Source organism: Lithobates pipiens, unplaced genomic scaffold (assembly GCF_037356315.1).
Source record: "Lithobates pipiens isolate NorthernLeopardFrog02 unplaced genomic scaffold, aLitPip1_a1.2 Scaffold_3, whole genome shotgun sequence".
Classification (NCBI taxonomy): domain Eukaryota; kingdom Metazoa; phylum Chordata; class Amphibia; order Anura; family Ranidae; genus Lithobates; species Lithobates pipiens.
In genome coordinates, this window is record NW_027507790.1 from 75,906,849 (window position 1) to 75,928,000 (window position 21,152).

Below are 21,152 nucleotides of genomic sequence, written 5' to 3' on the forward strand. Positions count from 1 at the left end.
GAGCATGCATGTTTTTACTTTGGTCTTTTGTCCAACGGACTTGTGTACACACACTCGGAAAATCCAACAACAGACATTTGTCCGGAAAATTTTAAAGCCTGCCATCCAACATTTGTCTGCGGAAAATCCGACAACAATTGTCTGATGGAGCGTACAAATGGTCGGCTTTTCTGCCAACAGCCTGTTACCACACATTTCCTTCGGAAAATCCAATCGTGTGTACGGGGCTTAGGATTGGTGTAAATTGGACTTGCTGGTTCTTGCGTATCGTAATTAAAACATTTGAAAGAAAGTGCTGACTCCAAGCTTTATATACGCATGTATGCTTTTAAGTCTGCAGTATGGATTAATATTTAGGTCTAATATACAGTCTCTAACATCCAAGAGCTCTGTGATGTCATCATGGAGGAGTGGAAGAGGACTCCAGTGGCAACATGTGAAGCTCTGGTGAGCTCCATGCCCAAGAGGGTTAAGGCAGTGCTGGAAAATAATGGTGGCCACACAAAATATTGACACTTTGCGTACAATTTGGACATTTTTCACTTAGAGGTGTACTCACTTTTGTTGCCAGCGATTTAGACATTAATGGCTGTGTGTTGAGTTATTTTGAGAGGACAGCAAATTTACACTGTTATACAAGCTGTACACTCACTACTTCACATTGTAACAAAGTGTAATTTCTTCAGTGTTGTCACATGAAAAGATATAAAATACAATACAAAAATGTGAGGGATGTACTCACATTTAAGAAACATGTTTGACTACTTCAGCTCTGGAAGGTTTACCCTACTTCACAACCAGGTAATTTTTTGCGATACGTCCCTGTGTTACTTTAACTGACACCTTTTGTGGTCACGCAATGCTGTACCCAAATAAAATTGATGTCCTTTTTTTCCCCCCACAAATAGAGCTTTCTTTTGGTGGTATTTGACCACCTCTGTGGTTTTCATTTTTTGCACTATATACAAAAAAAAAATTATTTTTGGAAAAAAAAAACAATATTTTTTACTTTATTCAAGGATTGACCAAGTCAAAAAAATCAATAGACTTTGTGGGCACATAATGAGAGAGAGAGAGAGAGAATCGGTAAAAAAGTATAAATTTTAATACAACATAGTTAAAAAACATATAAACAACACCCTGTATGGACACAGTTACCAGTTACCCAATAATGCAGCTATAGAAGACTGGACCTACGGTACAAAGATTAATTTAATACTGTATCAAGGTAAAAGAAAAATTTCTGATCCAGTAATGCCTCCAAAAACTTGCTCGTCAAAACGTGCCCACAAAGTCTGTTAATTTTTTGACTTGGTCAATCCTTGAATATGTTTTTTGGCTGTTGGCATGGTGAGGGTCTTCCCTGCTAATATTTTTTATTTTCTGCTATAAAACATTCCCAATACATTAAAAAAAAAAAAAAAAAATCTAATTTCTTCATCAATTTAGGCCAATATGTATTCTGCTACATGATTTTGGTAAAAAAATAAAAAAAATCCCAAAATCCCATTATAGTATGATGGTAAATATAAAGGGGAAGTAGAAAACAAGGAGAAAGAGGGGAAGCAGAAACGGATCCCAAACACTCTTACCTAACTTTAGTATATGGATACAATTGTTAATAATATCAATGACTGGAGGCACTATAAGAGACATCATCCTATAGTGCGTCATCATACTATTTTGGCGTTTTTACTTTAAAAGATCCTTCCAATCCGCATCTGTTCATGATGAGTGACAATATGACCATGAAACACGTAGAGCTTTCCTATGATGCTACGTCACAGTAACCATGTGCAATATCTTAGATCTATTATATATTTTATTATAACGAACCATTTCCATCATTTATTATCATGTTTATATTTTACCAAGTTTCACTTTTTGTCTGCATACCTAAGGTCCATTACAATGTGTATCATGTTGGAACAAGTGTGTGCGTGTTTGTGTGTATATATATATTGTTAGGTCGCCCGTCTTCTCCTTATGGCCTAGGCTCTTAGAGATGGCTCAGTGGAGGTCCTCGCCGGCGGATAACCAATGACTCATCATACAGACACAATTGGTATGCTGAAATGGTTACATTCTTTAATTCTGGTTTTGCCGTTTTATACTATTTTTACAAGACTCTGCCCCAATTTTGGGGACCAATCAAAATTATACACATTAGCTCACATTGTTCATTAGCTCATTATTCTGTAATGTCTTGTGACCTTAACCTTAACCTCTGTATTTCAAAGCTTATTCCAGTTCAATAATTCCTTACTCTCTGTTACCGTCTGCTGACCGGCCACAACTTCCTAAAAACCAAATCTAGCCTTTTCATACCCAGTAACAGTGTACAGAGAGGAAAACCACAAACAGATGCTTCCTGAAATGAAGACATTTAACAGAAATAGATAGACATGACCATGAGATAATTCAGTATTAAGCAATACTGTCATGAGATGATTGAATTAGATTCTCTAAATTGTATCAAGAAAAGTTTCTTTAAATCACTTAAGCAGATAAGCAGGATAAAAGCAATAATCAGAATCAACAATCAATAATGCAATGTATTATGGAATCTCCTTACAATCCTCCCTTTGACCATTCGATATTATCGAAATGGTCATTCTCTACCCTTTTCGTTAGGCCTCATGGATTCATATCCTCCGGCCTCATGTTCCTGACTCTCGTACCATACAGTGGGATCTCTGGAAATGGAAGTCAGCTTCTGGAGCATGGCTTCTACCCACGATTTGAAAACTGAGGGGCTTGTTGGGACTTTTTCTTATGACATTGGCAAGAACAATAGGGGGTGTTCCATTCAGGAAAGGAGTGATGTTTAAGGGAATGGCCATTAATGGGATTCTGGCTGTACTAGGGTGGAGTTTGCTGCATATCCAACATTTCTCAAAACCAGACTTTTGTGCATAACTGTACTTAAACTTCAACAACAACATTCTGTCGGTGAAACCTGAAGGGGGTTCAGTGGGGTGTATACTTCTTTTATATTTTAAACTAGGGGGGGCTTTGGCTGTCTGTGCTTTCCCACATATGCCTTCTAGTAGCCCTGAATCTTCTGGATGGTACACACAATTTGCTATTAACCAAACAGGTATGAATACTATCAGAATCAGACATGTCCAGAAGCATAATGTTTTTCCTGACACAAAAGTGGAAATCATTTTTGTCAGGTACTGTGTACAAAGTTCTGCTACTCGTTTCTTCCTGTGGGTGAGGGATTTGTCTTTTTGTTCAGAGAGATTTGCTTTATGCCTTCTTGAAGGTCCTTCAAATCTGGTTGCTGTTCCTGGTCAGAGGAGTCCTGGGGTGCTGGAGGCGGGTCTGGGGTCTGGGGTTGCTGTGGACACTTCTTTAGCCGGCTGGCGTGGATCCAGGTGTTTCCTAGATCGGTCAGTACAGCAGTTCTGGAAACCTTCTCTATCTTCCAAGGTCCAGAGTAGATTGGTCCGATCCTCTTTTTGTGGGCCAGTTGCTTGACTAGCACTTGATCTCCTGGGATGAAGGGGTGTGTCGGCTCTGTGGAAAGAGGAGAAAAGGTGACAGAGACATGTTCATTCATTTCCTGTAGCATACTTACCAGATTTTTCACGTACATTTCCTGTTGGGAATAGATGTTAATGTCAGTGTTTTGATCTAAGAGGGGCAGCTCTATGTTTGCACACTGCTTGATTCTGGTATGCCCAATATCTTCCCCTCTTTTGACCAAAGACCTTCTTGGTCCTTGGTCAAGCCATCCTTGACCCAAAAAGAAACATCCTCCTTTGTAGCTAATCCCTGTATTTGTGCCACAATGGTTTTAAAGTTGGGTGATGTAAAATGTTCTTTGAAGAACATTGTTGTGGGGGCTGGCTGACCAATGTATAGGGCAGCGGCCTTTTTTGCTTCTCTGTCTGCCAGCGCGTTTCCTTTGGAAATTCTGCTGTTATTTGATGAATGGGCCTTTACCTTGATGACCGCTATCCGCTTTGGGAGAAGAATCGCTTGCAAGAGTGCTTTAATTTGCGTAGAGTTAGCAATTGGCTTGTTGTCAGCAGTTTTAAATCCTCTATTTGCCCATATTACGCCATAGTCATGCGTGACCCCAAAAGCGTACCTACTATCTGTGTAGATGTTTACCTCCTGATCTGAGAAAAGTATGCAAGCTCTTGTGAGCGCCTCCAATTCTGCTACCTGTGCCGAGGAGGGTGGTAAAGCTTTTGCTTCCAACACCACATCAGGGAGTTGGACAATGGCGTACCCTGTCAGGAATGTTGCATCAGAGGGGCGGGAGCAGCTGCCGTCTATGAAGACGTCCTGTACTCCTGGCAGGGGAATATCAGTGAGATCTGGGCGAGGGCTGGTTATTGCTGCAACCTGTTCAACACAATTGTGTTTCTGATCAGGGTCTCGTGGCAGTCTGAGCAAAGAATGCAAAAGGCGGACAGTGGGATTACTTGGTGGTGCGTGTTTGAGGGTGAGGTTATCAGTATTCAGAAGTGTGATCTCATACCCACTAAGCCTTTGTGCTGTCATATGTTGCGTGTTCATGTTTTGCAGGAGGTGAGTCACTGAATGAGTAGTGTAGAGAGTCAGCTCATGGCCTAATACTGATTTGTTAGCTTCTTGAACTGCCATTGCACAAGCAGCAAGGTTTTGTAGACAAGATGGCATCCCTTGTACTTGGGTAGGCAACTTTTTTGAGAGATAGGAGACTGGTCGGTACCCGGTTCCATGTTGCTGTGTTAAAACCGCAGCAAAAGAATTTCTCGACACCACACAGTATAATTGAAAAGGTTTGCCATATTCTACCAATCCCAGGGCGGGGGCCTGAGTCAGACTTTTTAACAAGGCCTGAAAAGCATGGAGCCTTTCTGTTGTCCAATCTATTGTCTTTGGGGCGGTGGACAAGGTAGCCTCCCTCAGAATGCCATCATAATATGAACAATCTGGGATCCATTGGCGGCAATATATGATTGCGCCCAAGAATGACAGCAAGGTTGCTTTGTCTCTCGGGGGACTGAGAGCCTGCAGGGCTGCGGCACGTTTGGGGGATACTAGCCTGGTTCCCTCCTTCAGAATGCATCCCAGGTATTCTACCTGACTTTGACACCATTGTATCTTCTTCCGCGATGCTAGGTGGCCAGACCTGGCCAGGTGATGTAACAGAGATGTGGAATCGACCGCACAATCTTCAGCAGATCGACTGCACAGGAGCAAGTCGTCCACATACTGTATTAGTACCGACCCGCGCTCAGCAGTCCATGACTTAACTGTCTCATTAAGGACCATGGAGAAGGCTGCCGGACTGTCCACATACCCCTGCGGTAATCTTGACCAGGTCAACTGCTTTTTCCCCCATGAAAATGAGAACATGGGCAATACCCCTTCATCGATCGGGATGCTAAAAAATGCATTTGCCAGATCCACTACTGTGTAGCAAAGGGAATCAGCAGGTATTTTCAAAAAGATGAAAGAAATATCTGCCACCAAAGGTGGCAGAGGTATAACCTGCTTGTTGACGGCCCTTAGGTCCTGTACAAGCCTCCACTCCCCATTTGCCTTTTTCACAGGGTAGATTGGTGTATTCCAGGGGCTTATAATGTGTTTCAGAATCCCTTTTGCTATGTAATCATCGATTAATGGTGTGATGCCTTCAATTTTTTCGAGTGGCAGGGGGTATTGCTTATGATATTGTACTTTGGCGTCTGGACGCATTTGTGGTGTGTAAGGTGTACAGTTTTTTTTGAAAATTTATTTTTATTGAACAGTTTTTAAACACATACAGAACATACAAAGGGTCCCAAAAACCCCAGTCCCCCCCCCCCCCTTCCCACCCTCTCCCCCCCCTGTGCAGCCCCCCGATCAACTTCTGAGCGTAATCCATGTTCACCAACAGTACTTCACATATAGAAAACATATCTTATACCATTAATAATTGAATAATTTTCCCAAGACCCGCGACGGGGACGGGATTCAACCTAAGTGTAGCGACCCCCTGCCCCGTCCCTTACCCGACTCTCAAGGAGTTCTCCCCCCACCTAGTGATTAGATCACAGTATCTGTGGCATCAAGCCAACACCGCCACACTCTCTCAAATTTATTGGGACATCCTCTACTGAGATATGTTGCTTTGTAGAACGGCAGAGCTTTATTAACTAAACCCTTCCAATAAGACACTGTAGGAGGATCAGGTTTCTTCCAACACAAAAGAATAGCTTTACGTGCATAAAATAACGTCAGAGAGATTAGAGTCCTCTGCACCTTTCGAGGTGCCAACTCCCCCACCAGTCCGAGCAAGCATGTCGCAACCGTGACTGGGATCGGTACCGAAAGTACCGATTGTATAACTTGCGTCACTCCCCTCCAGAACTCCTCAATCTGCGGACACTGCCAAAACACATGATCAAAGTCAGCTCGGTCGGCTGTACAACGCCAGCAACCCCCGGCACCCGTACCATACATTCTGGCCAATCTGGCTGGGGTGTAATACACTCTATGCAGGATTTTAAACTGGATAAGTCTGTCTCTAGCTGATACCAGCATCTGGAACGGGTAATCCCACATGTCATCCCAGTCCTCCCCCTCAAAGTCCGGCACCAAGGCACTCCAGACATCCCTGCATTTTTGGATGGGCTTCGGCCTGTCAGGGAACAACATTTTGTACACAACAGAAAGAGGCTTTTCCAAGTCCTCCGTTCGCAGCACACTCTCCAGAGACGACACTCTCATCTCCAGAGCCCCAGGACCAAACTGTGAGAGAAAAGCATGCCGCAGCTGTAGATAGCGAAAGAAATACCAATTTGGAAGAGCATGTTTAGCTTTAAGCTGATCAAACGTTAGAAGCTTCCTCTCTCCTACCACATGCTTCAGTTGTTTGATGCCTACTCTGGCCCATATCACCGGGTCGGGTATTTCCCTGAAATGTGGTAATCTAGGATTAAACCAGAGAGGAGTGTCAGGAGACCAACTCCCCTCCGGTTGTTTCAGTAAGACCCGCACTTTGTCCCAAGCCCGTATCGTTGCCCGCATTGAGGCCGTCAGAGCCAATGAAGCTCCTTGACCTCTATACACCAAATAGGACAAGCTCTCGTACGAGCCCAGAAGGGCCGCCTCCAGTACATTAGCCGAATCCCCGTCATCCCGTGTTAGCCAACGTCTGGCGACTACCATTTGCCCAGCTAGATAATATTTAAAAAGATCCGGCAACGCCAAGCCACCTTGCCCCCATGGCTCCTGTAAGACCCGGAGACTTATTCTGGGGTGCGCAGTGGCCCATAAAAAGGAGCTAAAGAGGCTATTAACCCTCCGAAAAAAGGAGCATGGGATCCAAACAGGTGAATTACGTAAAAAGTAAAGAAATACTGGCAGAACCTTCATTTTGAGCAAGTTAACCCTCCCAATTAAGGACAACGGCAGATGCTTCCAAGCTTCCAACTGTACCTTGACCCTGGCCAGCAAGGGGAAGAGATTTAGAGACATATAATCGCCCACCCTTGGTGATACTCTCACTCCTAGATACTTAATTTCTTCCACCCATGCAATGGGAACCCTAGTGGTAGCCAGCGCTCGAGCCTCCCCGTCAATAGCCATCACATTGGATTTCTCCCAATTGACCCGGAGTCCGGAGAACTCAGCAAATTTGTCGAGCACCCCGAACACTGCCTCCAAAGACGGCCCTGCGTCCCTCAAGAAGAGAAGCATGTCGTCCGCATACAATGCTGTACACTCCCTAATACCCCCCACCTCCAGTGCTCCTACCTCAGGCGAGTGCCTCAGGGCTATAGCCAGTGGTTCTATTGCTAATGCAAACAAAGAGGGAGACAATGGGCACCCCTGACGCGTGCCCCTACGGACTCTAAATTGGGGGGAGACTGAAGTGCCTATTCTGATACTCGCCTGTGGAAAACTATAAAGCAGAGATATCCAAGTCACATAGATCTCCCCAAAGCCCATTCTCCGCAGAACTGTCAACATGTATTGCCAGTCTACTGAATCGAAGGCCTTGGCCATATCCAGGGAGACCACCACTCTAGACCCCTGTTCAGCGTGTTCAAGCTGTAGGTGGGCAAACAGTCTGCGTAAATTAGTGTCAGTAGATTTCTGTGGGATGAACCCCGTCTGATCAATATCCACCAAAGTCGTGATAACCTGAGAGAGTCTGGTAGCCAGCACCTTCGTTAGGATTTTTAAATCTTGATTCAGCAATGCAATCGGCCTATACGAAGAGCATGACAGAGGGTCCTTGCCCGGTTTTGGCAGCAGGATCACCTGCGCCTCCAGCAAAGAGTCTGGGAGACGCCTGTGGTCCAAGCAGTAATCATACAAATTTTTAAGTCTAGGTACCAACACTTCCAAATGCTGCCTATACCACTCGATACAGAAACCGTCAGGCCCCGGGGATTTACGAGGAGGGAAAGACCGAATGGCTCTTTCAATTTCCTCTGCAGTTATGTCAGCTTCCAAAAAGTCCCTATCCGTCTCAGACAGCTGCGGGACCTGCAGCGATGCCAACAACCCTCCCAACTCCGTGAGGTCATAAGGCGGTATGGGGGCATACAGGGTTTTGTAATACTCCACAAACGTGTCCAGTATGTCTGTCGGGGTCGTCAGCAGGTCCCCCTGAGCATTTTTAATACAAGGGATGTTAGTCTGTGCCCTTTGCTCAGCCACCAGCAGGGCCAACAATTTACCGTTCTTGTCCCCTTGCTCAAAGATGGATTCAGCCATTTTCAACCTAGATGTGTGTGTTAGTTCAGAGTAATGGAGTGCCAGAGCACGCCTCGCTTCAAGCAGTTTACCATAAGTGACAGCAGACTGATTGTTCGCATGTTCCATGGCGCACACCCTCTCCGTGTCCTGCAATTCCTGTTCAACCTGATTATGAGACCTACGAGCCTGTTTGATGGCTGAAATATAATGCCCCCGCATGCAGGCCTTAAATGTATCCCAAACTATGGTGGCGTCGGCAGACCCCTCGTTGTGTAAGGTGTACAGTTAATAAAACCCACACTCCCTTTGTTTTCTGCCCATATGGCATGTGTTTCTAGAGTGGGTGGTAATGATGCAAAGAGTCCCCTGTAAGTGTGTCTCTTTGGAGCATGTAAATCGCAAAATGGTGAGCTGGCAGTGAGGGAGCCCCCTCTGTCAAATTTAATGGTGATATTCAGTTTTGAGAGTAGGTCCCTCCCCATTAAAGATACTGGACAATCCACAAGGACAGCAAAACTCTGGGTACATAGTTCCTGCCCTTCTGGAGTAGCCACGGGCAATGGTGGAGTGATGGGGTGGGTAATTGATGTCCCATTTATACCAATAGAGTTTCCCTCAGTACAGTGCGGTGTGTCATATATGGCATCATTCAAACTACTGAATGTAGCCCCTGAATCTAATAATAGACATATCAGGTGATTGTCTACCCGCAATAGTACCTGCGGAAGACTTTTCCACGATGGATTATAACACACAAGGCTGAGGGACGGGACATTCTCTTGGCATCCCTATTGTGGGGTCCGCCGAGCGGATGGCCACTGCATCGGGATGCGTGGGGGTGGTCTATGAGGCTGAGGCTGGTATTGGGGTTGTGGTGGGTGAGGATACCTGATATCCTGAAGGCGATGTGGGGTGGTGTTTAGATTCCTACCTCTTCCTCTCTGAGCGTTTGTTCCAATTCTGTAGGGACATTGGGACTTCCAGTGTCCCAGTTCCCCACAGTTAAAGCATCCCTTGTCTGGTGGGTAAGCCTGATCTGGGGGATAAGATTGCATTGGTGGATAAGGTTGCATTGTCATTATGTGGGTGGGCGGAGTCTGGGTTGGTGTCAGGGAGGGAAAAATGCCACCCTTCTGCTCAAATACCCCTGATGTTTCTCGTGATCTAGTATCCTTCATAAATTCATCTGGGGCTTGTTCTGCCCACTTTGGATTAGTAAATTTAAGCAGCTGTGTCACCTTCGTATCGCCACCAGCCATAATGGTGGAGGTGAACAATTGGGGGGTGGCGTTATCTATTGCTTTCCACAAGCCATATACCCGGGTACAAAATTCATAGAATTTTTCCTTTGGTCCTTGTTTTGCTAGGATAAGTTCCTGGAGTGCGGATGAACCCTTGTATATAGTAGACCAGTGATACCCCATGCCTTTCCAAAAAGATACCCAATCTTTATCTTCCTTAATGTGGGCTGTCCATAAGGCCTCTACGGGATGCCCTTCTGGACTGTCAGGGTCAATTATACTAAGGATCCCTTTTATATCTTCCTTATCCAAGCTTGTCCCTGCACTGTATTTTGCAAGGAAAGCGCCAGCCTCCCTTGGGCTTTTCTTTGGGCTGGGGCATAATTCCTTTATTTTCGACAGTGTGCCTAAAGGTAGGGGAATATGGACTTCCGTCTCCCCTATATGCATAAGCGGTGCTTTAAAGGTGGCACCTAGACTTTCCTGTTCCATGTCTATTTCTTTCTCACCCTGCTCCCTTTCCTCCTGTGGGGGTTTCTGGCTTATGGCCGGTTTCGTTTGGCTTCTGAGTGTGGTGGATGGCTGTGAAATTATCTTTCCCTTGGCCTCCTCAATCCTTCTTGCCTCTTTCTCTAGTTTCCTTTCGTATGCCTCTAAATCTTCCCTTTTCCTCTGTATTCTTTCTTCCTCTACCTGCTGTCTCTTATTAAATTCTTTCTGTTTCTCCTCCCATTCCTTTTCCCTGGGGCTCAACTTCCCGACTCCTTCCTCTTCCCCCTCTTTCAGGGTCTTTCCATCCCTTTCTTCCTTAGTTATCGCAGAATATTCTCTCATCTCACCTTCCCTCTTATCCAGCTCTCTTTTGTACTCTTCTAGCTCTTCCTCCCTTTTAGACATTTTCCGCTCTATTTCCTCCTTTCTTTCTCTAAGCTCTTTTAACTTCTCTTCTAATTCCCTTTCCATTTTTCTAATCCTCTCTTCTTCCCTACTTTGTATACCTTCTGCCCGGACTTCCTCTTTCCTGCTTCTACTTTCGTTTTCCCATCGTGTAACTTGTGCCTGATCAGCTGCCCCATACACTATGGTGGCCAACACTGCTGAGTCTAAAGATGGATACAGCTGAAGACATGGACCCAATGTTCCATCTTCCTGTTTAACCATCACATAAGGGGGGGGTGGTGGTGCCTCAGGTTGCTGAGATAGGGCGGGTGAGTTTACAGGCTTTACTGTGGGGACTTTAGTTACATACTTTGTTTTGTACTTGGCTAAGCATTTATTCCATGTTTTGTAACAATCTTTCATGTACTGGGTGTCTTCCCATTTCCCAGGTGGATAAGAGTGCTTGTGCACCTGACACACCTTGCTCACCTCTTTCCATTCATCCTCTGAACAGGGACCTAGTGGTCCTGGGTCATGTATTCCCAGCTGTTGGCACCGTTCTCTGACCTGTGTCCAAAAAGGTTCTACCTGTGGCCCCGGTAGTGTGTTTTTAACATACTCATAGGGGGATGGGTTGGCCGTGGTCTGGGTTGCTGCAGAATTCCCCATCCAATAATCTTGGTAGGGTGTGTCTAGTACAGGGACAGAGATGAAAGCAACCTGTTTGGGCTATAATTTGTTCCCTGACTTGTGAATATGTCCCCTCGTCTGTTATTGCTGTGGGGCTGATATAGCTATGAAGGTTAACCCTCAGTACTCGGTATAGGAAACCCCTCCTTGTGGTAGGATATACTCCCCTTGCACCAAGTCGGTATGAGAACCCAGTTGGTCTAGTAGTTAGCAGGATCCACGTCCTGTCAACACTAAGGAACAGTAAACCAAAGGTGCAACGTGGGCAGGCGGGCGCTATCTCACTACAATCGGGTTCCTGATTTATGTTGTTCATTTAGTGCATATATGTGTAATGCCTTAATAAAACCCTTCAAATCAATACAATACTTTACATTCAGTTGTCAGTCATACATATATATACCATACACTTATCTCTAATTCTCTATACACCCTAAATACTTACGGTGGTACCTAAAAGAAAAAACAAGCAAAAAATCTATATATATATATATACAATGGCCAAACAAATTTACATTATATCAACATGTTATTATAAGTGCACTTTCCAATATTTCCCCAAAAAGATTGGGCGTCCACTCAGCCACTCCTTATACTGCGGGCGTATCCTATACTTCCCGAGTTTTAAACACACTTATTATATATACCTGCTCAATACAGTCAGACCAGCCTAGTCAGACTACTCTAAAAAAAAACCAAAATACCTGCGAGCCCCTCTAACCTTCCAAGGGGCCAGCCTAGCCCGTTGCGAAGGCACAGTTATGTAAGTGGGTGGATATACAAGGTTATTTGAACAAGGCAAGCACCAACACCAGTTACCTAAAATAGGTAAAAAGGAGCAGAATGTGTCTTACCTGTTCAAACAAACGCAAGACCCCACTTCTGGTACCAAAACTGTTAGGTCGCCCGTCTTCTCCTTATGGCCTAGGCTCTTAGAGATGGCTCAGTGGAGGTCCTCGCCGGCGGATAACCAATGACTCATCATACAGACACAATTGGTATGCTGAAATGGTTACATTCTTTAATTCTGGTTTTGCCGTTTTATACTATTTTTACAAGACTCTGCCCCAATTTTGGGGACCAATCAAAATTATACACATTAGCTCACATTGTTCATTAGCTCATTATTCTGTAATGTCTTGTGACCTTAACCTTAACCTCTGTATTTCAAAGCTTATTCCAGTTCAATAATTCCTTACTCTCTGTTACCGTCTGCTGACCGGCCACAACTTCCTAAAAACCAAATCTAGCCTTTTCATACCCAGTAACAGTGTACAGAGAGGAAAACCACAAACAGATGCTTCCTGAAATGAAGACATTTAACAGAAATAGATAGACATGACCATGAGATAATTCAGTATTAAGCAATACTGTCATGAGATGATTGAATTAGATTCTCTAAATTGTATCAAGAAAAGTTTCTTTAAATCACTTAAGCAGATAAGCAGGATAAAAGCAATAATCAGAATCAACAATCAATAATGCAATGTATTATGGAATCTCCTTACATATATATATATATATATATATATATATATATATATATATATATGAATTGTCTAGATGATGTCTACTGCGACCTATTGTATATATTTTCTACTGTTTTACATTATGTATGCCCAATGCAATAATAAACATCTACTATTTTACAATTGTTGGTTCGTTTAATTTAGTTATGTGCTTCATATAAAGTCCCAAAACCCCTCTCCTCTTTTAATATGTTCTCTCCTGTGAATCCCACTTGCATGGGTAAAAGTCCAGCTGGTTTTCTGGGACTCTGCTTCCTGATGACCACCTGAGTCTGTATACCCTCTATATGACATCCCCAACAATGCAAAGCATACATGTCACGCTTTACATCTTGGTGAACTGAGCTTTTGGCAGTCTGTCAAATAGCAGCATTGCCCATAAATCCAGCTTTTGTAGGTTTTACTGGAATCCGAGTGGGCATTGCATCTTTTGGTTCAGTATTTTAATGTGTAAATGATAGCTGTGACTGTAATTGCTGTTAACCAAAAGTATATATATATATATATATATATAATATATACATACACTGTTGTCGGTCTTAAAGCAAACCTTTACAAATAGGGTTGCCTCTTTTTGATTTTATGTTGCCATGCATTCAGGGCCTTTTCCCCAAGATCTTGCAGTTTACTCAAATGCTCCCTGCACTGGTGAGAAGGCAGCTGGGAGGCACTGGCTATGTCACTTTGAAAAGCCAGAAGTATAAAAAATAAATTTTGTACGTTTTCTGAAATAAGGTACCTTTTACATATGACTATAAAGTGTTTACTGTTCAGCATGTGTAGTTGTATGTGGATGTTTTTTTTGAGGTGGGGATCGCTTTTAAATAAAAAAATTTTTATTTTTTTTATTTAAATTACAGTCTACCAGTATTTATCTAGATTGCAAATATTTAAGCCATTGTTTTTGTTCTGTTTCAGGATTTCCTGTTACACAAGTACAAAGTGATAATAATTGATGAAGCTCATGAGAGGAGTGTGTACACTGATATTTTAATCGGCCTCTTATCGCGCATTGTTCCTCTTCGGACAAAGGTTACTTTTGGTTCTATCTTGCTTTCTCCTATTACTGTAAAGAGTAAGAACAATCCAGTCTTGTTTATTATCAGAATTGTGTTAGGAAGTTGGAACCAGCCTTTTTATTATTAGAAGACAGGCTACTATAGGGTGACTATTAGGGGTTTATTTACTAAAACTGGAGAGTGCAAAATGAGGTGCAGTTCTGTATAGAAACCAATCAGAATAATATGAAAAATGCTGCACACCCAGAAGCCCTCTAATTCTGGCTGCACTTTTTAAAATGTAAATCAAACTAGACCTATGTAACAATGAAATTCTCATATTTGCTTCCTTTTGATCTGTTAAATATACAATTGAAAATATGTTGTTATATGTTCATGCAAAAGAACCCCATTGATCCTGTCAGAAATCAAGTCTTGTCCCGTACATTCTACAATGTTATCAGGCATATATTTGGACTACGCAAAAGGAAGGGATTACTCTGTAGTCCTTACGCAGCTTCTTGTCATAGTTTGACAATGCTACTCCTCTATCAATACACAGTGAGTGTTGTCACTTTAGGACAGGAAATGTGTTACTGGCAGGATCACCAGGTGGAAATAAAGAGGAAAAAAAGGAAACTAATTTGGCCTAATTTCTAAGAACTGGTGGGCAACAATATATTACATTTTTGGATAGATCCACTGAACTGTCTAAATTTAACACAACTGCAATGTTTCCTGTATATGACCATAAATGTTCTTTGTTACCTTAAACACCTTTTTAAAGGTAGTAGTCATTTTCTAATTGATATTTTGTTTCTTAACAGAAAGGAAGCCCTTTAAAATTAGTTATTATGTCTGCTACCCTGCGCATTGAGGATTTCACAGAAAACAAGAGACTTTTCCCGGTGCCCCCTCCAGTAATTAAAGTGAGTGAGTTCTTTCTCTGTTCCTTTACCTCATCAGGTGCTTTTATCTCACAGGGACATTTTTCAATTTTTTTGGAAAAACTGTGTTACTGTGGAGCATATAAAATCACCCATGTACATTGCTGCATTTTACATGGGTCTTGGGATAAAATTCTGGTAGTTTCCACCTCATTCATGGATGGTTAGATATTTTCCCTCATTCTCAGGAAAATATCATGTATGGTCACCCTTAGCAAGCAGCTCTTTAACCTCTTCACGCCTAAAGGTAAAACAAATCTTAATGCCTAAGCACACTTTTGCAACTTTGACATGTGTTAGTAAAACTGTACATTTGTTATGGTACATCACGGGACACAGAGCCATAGTAGTTACAATGTGGGTTATATGCCATCTTCAGGTGATGGACACTGACATGCCCTAAGACAAAAAGTGCACTCCCTATATATCCCCTCCCACTGCTGAGAGTACATCAATTTTTACATCAGTGTCTAAGGTGTTGGTCATGAATAAAGATGTGCTGTGCTGAGCTCCACTGGAGCAATCCTTGCTGGGGTTAGCCATGCAGCTGGATCCATTCAAAGTGTCTTTTTGGCTGAATTGAATGGTACCTGGGCCTTGTATCCGAAGAAACAAGGTCTTACCTGTAATGCTTCTCTTTAGAGAGCTGGACCCTGGTATCCAGTACTTTTTGGTATTAAGGCCATAAAGTTTTTACTGGTGGTGGTGCTATTACAGGTCCAGAATAGTGGGTTTCCTCGAGGATCTCCAGCTCCTGAAGGTTTAACGGAACCCACCATGAAGGGTGAAGATTGGGTCTGTTTACCACAGAAAACCCTGCGTGGGAAAGGTAAGTGGAGTTTTCTAAGATATTTTTTACATTTTCCTATGATTGTCTCCTTTAAATTTAGTAAGTGTTGTCATGCCTATGTGTCACCACTGGGGGTTGTATTGAGCACTTAGCATCTCATGCTTCTCTGAAAGCCCACATTGTGTCTAGGAAGCAGCAGTTTCTTCTTCCTCCGGCCAAGCAGCAGACCTCCGGTAAGTCTGGGGGGGGGGGGGGGGGGGTTCCCTCTCCCCACCAGACACCCCCCTGTGCTGTTTTTTCTTCCCCTCTTCTCGGGGAAAGAGCACCACAAGAATTTTGTTTTAAAAAATGACGCGAACGGCATGCTCCTGGGCGGCTTCCAGGCCCCGCTCTCGCCGTTCCTCCTTTCCTCCCTGTGGATCCCATAGGATCAGGAACCCGCGCTTGCGTGGGAAAGAGCTCTTGTTTTAAAAGGCACCATTTGTGCTTTTACATGCTGCAGGAGGGGCACAAGAGCAACAGTGGCATTTAAAAGGTTTGGTGACACAGGCATTCCTTTTGACACATTTACTACTGCATCAGGCTGAGCATTAATAGCAGTGACAGAGCTGGACTATTGCTCAAGCAGTGGATGCATTTCTTCTGGTAGTACCTCTGCTTTGTGCATCGGGCTATGGTCGGGGGGGGGGGGTGAAAAACGCCTCAAAAAAGGGCACCAGCAGGACTGCTACAGTCACACGGAAGCCTAGATCCATCCCAGTAAAGATGGAATCCTCCACTGAGAGTAATATGGTTGGTCAGAGTGAGCCATCAGGAGGGGCAAGTGTTACAGCTGCTCTTAACACTGCAGCCCCTATATTACTAAGGAGGTTATTTCTTCAACCATTTCAAGCTTGAAGCAAAAAATGCTCCAAAGATGCTTTAATTGCATCCCAGAGTGGGACTAAAAGCAGCAGGTCCCCGTCCATTGCTCAGGACCCTCTTGCTGAGGAACAAGGAGCGAGAGATGATGAATTTCTTTCAAAGGACTCATGAAGAGGCTGAAGTCTCCTCTTCCAAAGAACCGAAAGTGTCAGGTTCGCAGGAAAGATTGTGTTGGTACAGTCTCTCACTGAATTGGTCCACTCCACATTTTTACTGCCAATAGCACAGTCAGTCGATGAGCCCACTTATGGTTTGGGTTCACTAAAGCCTCCCCAATCTATTCATTCTTTTCCTATCCATTCATGGCTAAGGAAGCTACTGTATTCTGTGTGGGAGCACCCAGATAAACTGTTTTTTCCTCTGAAAAAGTTTTCAATCCTTTATCCTATGGAGGAAGAGTTTTATAAGAAATAGGGAATTCCAGCAATTGACGCTGCTATATCCTCTGTAGATAAAAACCTGAATTGTCCAGTAGACAATGCTCATATGCTAAAGGATCAGATGGATAACAGATAAGAAGTTGGAGTTCCTTTTTAAAAACTATATTTCGCTTGCAGGTTCAGTCTTCCAACCTGCGCTGGCAGCGATCGGATTATCTCAGTCCTTAAAGGACCAGTTTATAGAGGTACTCAAGTTATTCCTGATCAGAAGGCCCAGGATTTGGCTGGAATATCAGAAGCATTGTGTTTTACAGTAGACGCTATGAAAGAGTCTATTCTCCAGGCCTAACGGCTCATGCTAGGGCTGGTACATGTGCGTAGAATCCTATGGTTGAAAAATTGGTCCGCCGAAGCGACATGCAAAAAGCTCTTGGCCAGTTTCCCTTTTCATGGTGGACGGTTGTTTGCAGACGATCTGGATAAGTATATCCAAAGAATTTCTAATGGGAGAAGTTCTCTTTTACCGGTTAAGAAGAAGTTTAAGCATTTTTCTTTTAAACCTGCTTCTTCCCCAGTGCCCGGGACATCAGCCTCCAGGCAGTCATGAAGGCCTCCACCATCAGATTCAAGAGGTAAACCTCCGGGTCAGTCACAGGGCCAAACAAGGACCTGGGGGAAGAAACCCACAAAATGGAATACTAAAGCCTCCTTTTAAAGGGGTACCCCCACCCGCTTTAGTGGGGGGAAGGCTTCTACAGTTTTCAAAGGTCTGGCAGGAACAATGTCAAGACAGATGGGTGGCTTCCTCAATTTCTATAAGTTACATAATAGAGCGCCGTGAGTTCCCGTCTCCTCGTTTTCTCAGATCAAACATTCCTAGAGATCCAGTGAAAAAGAAGTCTCTCTTTCTAGCTTTGGATCATCTCTTGTCTCAAAGAGTGAGATCGGTGGTCCCATTGGAAGAGCAAGGTTTGGGGTTTTATTCAAACCTGTTCCAAAACCAATAGGGGATGTCAGACCCATTTTAGATCTTAAAGTTACAAACCGGTTTTTGAATATCCGTTCTTTTCGCTTGGAGTCAATCCGATCAGTAGTCTCCATCCTACAAGGGGGAGAACTTCTGGCATCAATCGACATCAAGGATGTTTATCTCCATGTGTCGATTTTCCCCGCTCACCAGAAATTTCTACGCTCCGAGGTGGAAAATCTTCATTTCCAGTTTGTAGCTCTGCCTTTGGGTCTAGCTACGGCACCTCAGGTGTTTACAAAGGTTTGGCTCCTCCTTTAGCCAGGTTAAGGGCTCAAGGTATAACGATACTAACCTACTTAGACAATCTACTTAGTGATATCATAGTTTCATAGTTAGTTAGGTTGAATAAAGACACCAGTCCATCCAGTTGAACCTGAGTGAGTGTCTACAATTGTCCCCATCCCTGTACATTGCACACTCATGTTGGTCCCTACCCTCAAGGAGCCCACAATCCAAGGTCCCCATTCATATCCTAGGGCCAATTTTGAACAGAAGCCAATTTACCTACCTGCATGTCTTTGGATTGTGGGAGGAAACCGGAGTACCCGGAGGAAACCCACGCAGGCACAGGGAGAACATGCAAACTCCAGGCAGGTAGTGTCGTGGTTGGGATTTGAACCAGTGACCCTTCTTACTGCTAGTGAGAGTGCTAACCACTACACCACTGTGCCGCCCTACTCTTGAAGTCGGTGCAGCACTGCGCTAATCACAGGCAGTGAGACATTGCCCCAACGCGCGGCTGCAGAGATCGGGCAATGTCTCACTGCCTGTGATTAGCGCAGCGCCGACTTCCTGGCAGGCTCTGCACATGGAGTATGCGAACACCCTTACTCTTGATAGAGTCCTTACTCTTGATAGATCAATTGGTAGCCCGCTTGAGCCAATTCGAGATATTCCCTTGGTCCTCTTGACGAGGAAAATAATTTTCTTGGTTGCCATATCTTCTGCAAGAAGAGTATCTGAGTTGCCTGCTCTTGTAAAGAGCCATAATTGATTATTCATAAGGATAATCAATCCTCATCCTATTTTCCTACCGAAGGCAGTGTCAGGTTTTCATTTAAACCAGGATATTGTTTTTTTCCAGAACCTAATTCTGTGGAAGAAAAGTCACTACAGTTTCTTGATGTGGTGAGAGCGGTCAAGGTCTATTTGAAAGTGACCGCTCAGATTCGTAAAACAGATGTGTTGTTTGTGTTGCCAGATGGTCCTAAAAGAGGACAGGCAGCTTTGAAATCTACTATTTCTAAATGGATTTGTCAAGTGATTGTTCAAGCTTATGTTTTAAAAAGGAAAACTCCTCCTTTTCATATTAAAGTGCACTACACCAGGGCTGTTAGTGCTTCATGGGCAATGCATCACCAAGCCTCCATGGCTCAGATCTGCGAGTGGTCTTCATTCCATACATTTACCAGATTCTATCAAGTAGATGTAAAAGGTCATGAGGATATCACCTTTGGGTGCAGTGTACTGCAAGCTGCAGTTTAAGTCCTCTAGTCTCGGTGCCTGACTTTTGTTGTGTCTCCCTCGCTTCAGTTGGCATTGCTATGGGACATCCCACATAGTAACTAATATGGCTTTGTGTCCCGTGATATATGATAAGAAAATAGGATTTTAATAACAGCTTACCTGTAAAATCCTATTCTTTGAAGTATATCACGGGACACAGATGTCCCTTCCTTCTTGGTATACATGTGTATTGCTTTGCTACAAAACTGAGGTACTCCCAGCAGTCGGAGGGGTTATATAGGGAGTGCACTTTTTATCTTGGGCCATGCTAGTGTCCATCACCTGAAGGTGGCCTTATAACCCACATAGTCACTACTATGGCTCTATGTCCTGTGATGTACTTCAAAGAAAAAGGATTTTACAGGTAAGCTGTTATAAAAATCCTATTATCATCACAACTACTTTGTGCATCCATGTGGATTATACTTTGTTTTTTTTCAGGACAAATTGGGCTTTCATTTAAATAAATTTAAATAAATGTAAGTAAATGGTTGTGGATATCTCCTTATTGATTTTTTTTTTTTTAATTTATATATATTTTTTATTAATCAAAGGAAAACTGGGCCAAAATAGTGCAAAAAAGTTTTCTTTTTGTATTGTAGCTGTATATTTCTTGTTACTACCGTACCTACTATCAAAGGTCAACCCAAAATAAGTTTTCATGCTCCTGACGATCTCGGCGATACCACATGTGTATGTTATTTGTTGTTTGTACCTGTAGTACAGCCCAGAAACAATAGTGCGCATTTTTCTTTTTTTTTTTTTGTCTTACTTAAAACGCACTAATCGTAATAAAAAAATAAAAATAAATCCTGCCCAAAATATACTGAGCTTTGAACCCTTACTTGACCCTAACACTAACCCTGGCACTGAACTAGATCAAACCTTGATCTAGGCATTTTTTTTATTTTTTATTTTTTACACACTTTTTTTTTCTCTGCATGAAGAAAGAGAAAGATACATTTTATCTTTCCTCTCCATTCACACAGAGAAAGAGAAACACGGGGTTAGGCTTCACAGTGACTAATCACTGTGGTAGCCATACTGAGGCTACCACAGTAACCAGGTGGCCCGGATTCGGGAGTCCTGGGGCTCAATCGTTAGTACAGACCGTGGGGCTCTCGCGAGACCCTGGTCTGTACTGGGCGTGCGTGAGGGAAACGCATATATATGCGACCCAACAGAAAAAAAGGCCAGTGCATTGGGGCCACATATATGTATTATGTTAGCGTCGATGGGTTAAAAGGATTCTTGATAATAATAGTTTAATGACAACAATAGTAATAATGTTTATTATGACCATTGGAAAAAGCTGGATCCCAATTTGCTTTTCATTTCATATTTTTAAGCTTGTTTCCTCCTTAATCCTCTAAATCTTATTAGTAGTTTCTAGCCACCCCTATGCAGTCATGCAGGGATTTACTGCATACTTAACATTTTCCAAGGAATAATATAGCAGCACAAAGTTTGTCATTATTTGTCTGCAGCCAGTCATGTTATATTGTCACCAGCTAGCAATGTCCAGCATGAAGTCCATACAG

General features: G+C 43.2%; 1 protein-coding gene across 2 annotated transcripts in view; it reads left to right on the forward strand.

Annotated features, from left to right (window-relative positions):
- Positions 1-21,152, forward strand: part of DHX37 (DEAH-box helicase 37) — a 108,121-nt gene that overhangs the window by 36,964 nt on the left and 50,005 nt on the right. For both annotated transcript variants that reach the window (XM_077461824.1, XM_077461825.1), the window contains exons 9-10: positions 13,955-14,068; positions 14,862-14,963. In XM_077461824.1, coding sequence (XP_077317950.1) covers positions 13,955-14,068; positions 14,862-14,963 — 216 coding nt within the window. The remainder of the gene's footprint in view (positions 1-13,954; positions 14,069-14,861; positions 14,964-21,152) is intronic.